Source organism: Lytechinus pictus, chromosome 2, assembly GCF_037042905.1.
Source record: "Lytechinus pictus isolate F3 Inbred chromosome 2, Lp3.0, whole genome shotgun sequence".
Taxonomy (NCBI): Eukaryota; Metazoa; Echinodermata; class Echinoidea; order Temnopleuroida; family Toxopneustidae; genus Lytechinus; species Lytechinus pictus.
Window position 1 is genome coordinate 15,076,415 of NC_087246.1, and position 8,230 is coordinate 15,084,644.

The window sequence follows — 8,230 nt, forward strand, 5'->3', positions numbered from 1 at the left end:
GAAGATTACATATATATAATCTTTCACACACCCACGCACCCTCACACACATACACGCACACAAAAACCCTCACGCACACACATCATACAACAGGTAGCAAATCCGTTCTGGTCTGTCGATCTGTAACTTTGTATCATTGAAAAAAAAAATAAATAAAATAAAATATAATACGATAAATGATAAGTCAAAGAAATGCACCAATTTGTTCCCATTTTCTTAAGTGTACTCCCAAATTCCCTGTTTTCTTGGCTATATTATATTCTTCTTTTCTGTAACCTTTAATCATATCTGTTGTTTTTTGTACGGACGGTGGTTCGCCCTTTTCTCTGGAAATAAAAATTATATGTTTTAGCAGAAAGATTATACAGTTTATTGCATGTATTCTCACACATTTACCAGATAGACCGATGAAAATTGTTTTCCAATCATCAATCCTAACTTCCTTTAAATGAAGCTTTTTGATGACCTCCTTCCATAACTGTTTAACCTTTAAACAATCTAAAAATAAATGTTGGTATGTTTCTACCTGTTGTTTACAAAAAGAACAAAAATTGTCTGACTCAAAACCAAATTGGAAGAGCTTCTCTTTTGTATACACTACCCCATGTAATAGTTTGTACTGAAACTCCCTTTGTTTACTACATATAAAAGCATTCTTCAATCTTGTAAAGGTTTCTTTCAACTCCCCTATTCCAAGATCATATTCACAATGTCCATCATAAACCTTTAGAGTGTACTCTTTTTGAAATTGCTCAATAAAGTAATTATATATATATCTGGCTTTTAAATCCATAAATTTATGTAGGTAACCAAAGATCTTCAGTTCTATTTGAAAATTTTCACTATCTATAACTATAAAATCACTTTGTATCCATTCTTTTTTTAATCACAGAAAAAATTCTTTGAATCATCAGCAGATTATCAGCAGTGTAACCCCGGTTATGGAAATATGAGACTGGTCTTAGTTGACCTCCTACAATAATATCTGATGCTTGAAATATACCTTTCTGAAAGAGTTCAACATCAAAAAACGGTTTATTATGAAGACATATAAATCTGTTGTTAAAAATCACAGGATTGATCTGAAATTTGCTTTTCAGCGCCCTCTACGACTCGTATTTGATTGTTGCAGACGACGCGATGACGTGCGACAGACATCGAATTCGGAAGGAAGAACATTTTATATAATTCGATATGACATCAAATTTTGCCCGTTACATTACTCTTCCAACAATTTCAGTTCAGAATGGGATTTTGAGATTCATCAATCTTAATGAAAATCTGCACTCAGTCCTCATAGATGGGGTAAATAATTGTTATTTTCAATCAGTTTTATTGAATCCTAGGCTATGGCAGTTTTGTACAGTCCCATCTATCGAATTTTGGTGAAGTAGATTCTTGACCTTGTAGGCTTTAGATCCGATTGACCGTCACTTAGTCTTAGTCTTAGATTTAACAGAATTTCGACCCCACCAACATTTCCTTTGTCGGGTGTAGATGAGTTTCGAACAATGGCAAGCCGCCATGCCTCAGCTGGATCAAAGCAAATGCTTAGATAAGTACATGTATGGAACAAATATTTTTATGAGAAAAATGTGAGAAATTACTTGGGAAACTCATGTAGACTCTAAATTCTAATTGAATAATTTAAAAAGCCCAGTGTTTGGAATTTAAAGCAGAGAAATTGTTGCCGAAGCAAATGTCGTGGAAACGCTGTGGGGAACCTTGATTTAAGCAACGCCTACCATTGTTCTCTTCATTTATTTCTTTTACAACATATTAAATAAAAAGAGAAGAGATTTGCCAAATATATAGGCCTATATCATAAAGAGAGAGAAAGAGAGATATATATATATATATATATAGCTAGATGTTGTCTATGGTATTCCACGACTGTATTCTTTGGCTGCCAAGCCGACTAAATTTTAATTATACGTGTGTGTGTATAATATATGTTACTATGATTGCTGGTGTTTAATGATGCTGTGTGCACATTTTGATTTAATGCTGCTATTATATATTTCATTTCAACTTAATTTAATTTACTGGGATCTATAATCACAAGTATTGATAAACTCCTTTGTAGTTTTTTCTCTAATATCATTTGTCATTCCTGTATTGTGATATCATTTTCATGCTGAGAAAATGAATAAATTGAACTGAACTGAATGATATAAATATCTTGTTTTTCTTTCTCAGGATTTATCAGTTGGTACTCCACTTTTTCTTGCCACCGATGTACTGACTGGGACATCAGTTACAGCCGATAATCAGCCTAGAATACATGCGAGATATGGCAAGCAAGGACTGGCTACCAAGCTTACATTCCCTTCAGGTGTGTAATTTGTAAGGATTTTTTTTTTGTTCAACTGAAATAATAAACACATCACCTGCATCCCTTGTATTTTTAGACACCAATGTATTTGCTTCATTCTATTGAAATTCAGGAAATAATTATTTTTTGTTATATAATTATTGTATTGCTTGGTTTTCAGGATTAAATGTACACACAAATGCATTTGTGACTGAGTGCTAAGAAAATCTTGAAAAGTTGGTCTTTGTAGTAGTTGCTTGAAGAATGATATCAAGTGATATTCAGATTTTAATTGTTGCTTTTGACAGGAATTAAATTCCCTGGCTTACATGGGACAAGCCGAGGGTTGTGGTTTTACAGCGTCATAGGTGCTCTCAAGGTGACATTTGAGTTCCACTCACCACATCAGCAAGTAGCCATAATGGATGCTCTACAGGTAATCCTTTGGGCAATACTTTTTCTTTTTTCTTTTTGAAGGCATTCTTGTTACTTGTCACAGTAATCCTGAAATGCAGCTCTTTGGATGTTATACTGGGATGTATGCAATCATGTGGAGTGACAAGGTGTAAAATATTTCATTTCTATTGAATAATAAGGATTAAAATCTTTCTTTCACTCTTATCACACTGTAAACTCAAAGATGATCATCTTAAAGCAGGCCTTAAGTTTGAGTATTGTTTGGGTAAGGCCACTTTTCTTTAACTTTAGGGCATATTTCTTTGTTACCGTATAAATGGGGAAAATGTTAAAATATCATGAGAATATTCAAGGTAAATGAGAGGAGCATTGAGATTGAGCAATAGGGTATCCAAGACCATGAAGCACTTTAAATGCTGAGGGTCTATTTTACTCACTGTGAAAGGGGTGTTATTTGAGCCATGTAATTTATTACAAGTTTATGTTGGAATGATGATGATAATAATAGATGGGATTTGTAATGCACCAAATCCACTCTGCAAATATCAAATTATTGTGAATCGTCCTATAATTTTATACCAAAGCGAAATTCAATGTTTTGTTTACCAAATGGGAGTACTGTGGTGCAGGGTATTTACTTGGCAATTTTGTTTCTTTCTTTCCATACCTATGTGTTTTGGAGCTGTTTGTGTGTGTGGTTGTATTTGACTTGTTTAATACAGAAATACAGATCCATGGATAATAGAAATTATAAGAAAAAAGGTTATTAGATATACATGTATGTGTTTGTTTGAAATAAGTTATCATACATAGCAAGCAGATATAAGTGTAGTTTTGATGTTCTACCGTCTATGTTAAGTATTGTCTTTTTGTATTCCTTTAGGACGTCTGGAGAAAGAGATACAAGGATCCTCCACTTCCATCTAGTATAGAAGTACAGTATGTTAACAATAACAGTAGCAAGAGCAAAGGTGTTGATGGTGACATATCTCTACAATCAACTGGACCAGGTTTGCCTATCGACCATGGAGAGACAACACAATTAGACCCTTTGGATGGAAAAGGAATTCCAGATAGAAGCCAGGAAGTATCTAGGAATGCAATTAAAAGGAATTACACAATCTCAATAAGCAACACAGTGTCTAAAAGAAAGAGGACACTAGAAGAATTTGTGAATGCACCTGTCCTTAAAATCAACAAAAGTACTTCAATGGAGGATCGAGTTCTACAAGGTGGAAATGACTTTACAGATATTCAAGTTCACCATGTTGAGGAAGTGTTAACAGAGAATGAGTCTCCAAGGTCATCTTCTGACCAAGCCAAATGCCTTTGTGGTTCCATAAAGCAGAGGTTACGAGAATTAGGGGAACGGTTCAATGATGAAATTCTCACAGAGGAACTCACCTGCTCCATGGAGCATGTTGTAGAGATGCTGCATGCCATGACGAGAGTGGAGATCGATGCTTGCCTGCAGCTCCTGAACAGCCTGTCGGATGCTGTATGTGAAACTACAGAGAGGGACAGTGAAGCAGCCCTAGGGCAGAAATCAGACAGGGTTAGCCAGGTTTTGGCAGAATGGCTGGGGTTAAAGTTCAATCAAGAGGTATCGCAAATCAGTGAAAGGGTTGTGGAGTTCAAACAAAAGAACATTGACCAGATCAACAACTTGCCGCAGGCAAAGCAGCTGGTGAACTCTCTTTTCCCTAAACCAATGGTAAACTTCATCATGGCATGGTTAGGAAAAAGAACTGAGCAAAGAAACTCTTGCAGTGAGATGGGAAATGCAGCCAGTGATGTACTTCATGAAAATGATTTTCCTATATCTAGTGATGATGATTGTGTTGGGACAACAGGGTTTCTGAAGAAAAAACCAACAGAAGAAGACATTTCTTGTTACCCATTAGCTCAGTTCATCCTTGAGCTAGCTAACCAAACACTTATATCTGGTATGGCTCATGTTATATACCCAAGGCTCATCCAAAGTACAAATTCTTGATTTGGTCAGGCATTATATCAAAGCTTGTATGTGGCTCCTTTGTCTCTTCTCATTCTGTTGGCTTCAGAGATTTCTTCTTGGGTTTAATTAAATCCTTTCAGGTGCTTCACATAAATGCTTCAAATTAATCAACTGAAATGTGCAGATAGACCATAGGCATTTCATATATCAGGAGAAAAATAGTTCATGTGAAACTTGTCATAAAAATTTAAGGGTAATCTAACCTTGGAATGATTTGTAAGGAATTGGTTTTGTGTGTAAGCTGAAATATAAGAAAAATATGTGGCCATTTGAATCTCCTTTTCGGATAGTGGTAATAACTTTTAAAAACCTACCAGTTGTTTTGTTGTATTTTGTGTGTTGCAAGCAGGCGCGTAGCCAGGGGGGGGCGGTGGGGGCGGTCGCCCCCCCCAAAACGTCCCCAAAAAGAAAAAAAAAAAGGGAAAAGGAGAGGAGAAAAGGAAAAGGGAAGGGAGGAAAGGGAAGAAAGGTAGCTTTGTGTTTTTTTTTTTCTTTTTATTCTTTTTTTTTCTTAAAAGAGAAACTCCTTCACTCTTGCTCTAAATTTATGATTATGAATTTTGCTTCCGCGCTGCGCGCAGTTAAATGAAAATATTGAAGATCTCCATTGTTTCCCCCACCTTTTCTCTAACCCTGTTTTTCTACCTCAGCTATATGTGTTTATTGCCAGTTAAAGTTCAAATGTATACATTAGGGCATGGAATTAGAGTAAGGTTAGGGCGAAGTATATGAAGTTATCTTTTTTTTTATTTGATCGCGCAACTTCTGGTCGGGTCGGCTCCGGGCGGGTAAAATCTTTATATCAATTTCTGCCGTCACCTCCATAAAGTCAACTTCTCCCGCTTTTCAGCTCATTACTAAACAACCATAATTTTTGGGGCAAACAGGTTCCTAATCCAAAAAGAGGAAGGTATAAAATTCGTATCGTATAAGGGTATTAAATAAAAAAATACAATATTTTTTATCAAATTCTATTAAACTTCATGTCATTTCCCTGTACATTCATCTCCTGTCCTGTTTTCAGTTTGAAAATTTGAATGACTCTTAAGTTTCTTTATAATTCAAAATATAGCGCTTCAGGATAAGTCAAAGAAAATAGGCATCCTTTTTATATAATTTCAATAAATCACAGAAGTTTCAACTTTTTGCGCACTATTTTCCTTTTAATGAAGTTCAATAATCTTAGAAAATTAATTGAATTAGAGCCGATGGGGTATTGGAGATATCTGCATTATTTTGATGAAACATCCGCCCTTTGAAATTTCAGAGTTTCGTTGCTCTGCGCGGGGAGGAATATCTTCCTCCTGGCATATACACTTCTTCTCCTCTGTTTTGCGAGTTAAAGATATGCACTGTCGCTAAATTGTTTGTAATCAAATCTGATCTTTCCAAGGGAAGTATTCAATATATGTTTGAGAATATCCTTTTCTCGGGACCCTTTTCATGGCAAAAAATCGATAAAACGTTTTAGCTTCCGCACTTCGCGCGGGGTTATTATCATTTTAATTTCCTCCATTGTATTCCTTTTTTGTGCGTTCGCAATCTTTTTTGAAAACAAGGTTCATGAAAACCAGGTTCAAAATCACAATCTAGTCAACTGCATTGGAGCTGATATAGATACTAGAGACAAGAGAGACGACTCCTTTTCATTTTAATTTATGAAACACCAAAAGCTTCGCGCTTCGCGCGGGAGGGGGAAACTCCCCCTCCCTGCACCCACCCCCTAGGGAGCGCGCTTCGCGCTCTCTGTAAGCGTTGGCACCTTTGGTTGGCACGCTTCGCGTGCTTTACCGCCCCCTCCAAAATGAAATCCTGGCTACGCGGTTGGTTGCAAGCCCTGTTATGTCAATTTAATTTTCACAGTTCTTGCACATATTGTTTTGATTTTGATTATTGTGCATAGGCAATCAAAACAAAAATAACTGCTAATTATTGATTTTGCTCATTAATCTTGCTAAGAGAGGACCTCTCTTTTGTCAGAAGCCTGGTTTGGGCTGTCTACTCAAGAATTTCTGATCAGGGGCAATGTTGCAGACTATCCGTGGTCAATTAATCTGATCAAGCCTGGTCAAGTTAGTTTAATTCAGTGCGATGTACACAACCATGCAATACAATGTGCTGTGTCTATTTTCTTTCTTTTTCAGTTCATGCTTTCTGATATTTCTGTATTTCTCTGATCATTTAGTACAAGAATATTTTTTTATTGGTGCATTTTGAATTTGAAATCATTTGCATTTTCTTCACGTGTTTGAGCCAGGTATATAAATGGAATGGGTGGTGTTGTTCATTTCATACATTTATTTCTTATTTCACATGGTAATAAAGCAAAAACATTTGACTTAAAAGCAAAAAGATTTGACTTAGATTCCCCATCATGTGAATTACTGAATTAATTATTCAGGTGCTGGTTAGTCAAAGACCAACAGTGGAACCTATACATATAGCCGATTGTTTTCTCGCTGATTTTTTGGATGAAAAAACCACCCACACAAATGGAATTGAAATTCCATGACATCGAGATTGCTTTCATTTCACTTGAGATTAGACGTAATGAAGGAATGTAACTGTGTGATTTCAGATATATTTAAGACCATTGCTTTGTGCATAGCACAAAGATATATGTGTTTAATATATTGCAATAAATGGAAAATATTAAAGCATAAGATTTGACATCCAATTGTCAGATTTTAGATTCGATAGGAGATATGATTATGGGGAGAAAATATTGAAAACTCATTGAGGATGACACAACATGTATGTTTTAGTGGAAGAAATAGAGACACAGAAATAAAGATTTAAAAAAAGATAGAGGGAGAGAGAGAGAGAGAGGGAGAGGGGGGACAGAGACAGGGAGATCAGAGTATGTAGATAGTTTGTTGAGGATTGAAAAATCAGATGAAAGTGAAATCTGAGTGTTAAACACTATTTACAAAACTAAGATCGTAAAAATTAAGGGAGGACAGGAACATTGAACACAAAAGACAGAGAAATAGAAAGCAAGAGAGAGGGAGGGGGGGGGGGTTGAGAACACAGCCGGCTTTTCTTTTTTTTTAAATGGATATTGTATATGTTGGAAGTCATTTGAAATCTGGGGAAAACTAAGAGATAAGAGCATATAATTTTCAATTTTTTAACAGGAAAATTAAGTTTTGAGACCAAAACGAGACAGAATTTGACAAAAATGAAAATCTTGAAATACTGTATGTATGTGATAGCAAAACAAAAAAATAAAGGGGAGAGACCAATAGGGAAAGGAGCAAAGAAAGAGTCTCCCCAAGTGAGAGAGGGGTGGGTCGAGGGAGATAGAAATATATGGGTGAAGAGTATTGAATGAAGAATATGAATGCAAACGTACTCTCCCAAGATAAACATACAATGAATGAAATACTTAAAAGAGCATTTCAAATATGGCAAACATGTCATATATTTGCTACTTATACACACCCCCACTTGTTTAAACAAAGTTTGGAGCCAAAAGAGGC

General features: G+C 35.8%; 1 protein-coding gene across 1 annotated transcript; it reads left to right on the top strand.

Moving 5' to 3' along the window:
• The first annotated feature begins 1,121 nt into the window (after positions 1-1,121).
• LOC129254742 (uncharacterized) lies at positions 1,122-7,411 on the top strand. Its single transcript, XM_054893255.2, has 4 exons — positions 1,122-1,305; positions 2,200-2,335; positions 2,623-2,750; positions 3,615-7,411. Exons 1-4 carry the CDS (start codon positions 1,195-1,197, stop codon positions 4,725-4,727), a joined length of 1,488 nt encoding a protein of 495 aa, XP_054749230.2. The 5' UTR covers positions 1,122-1,194; the 3' UTR covers positions 4,728-7,411.
• The last annotated feature ends 819 nt before the right edge of the window (positions 7,412-8,230 follow it).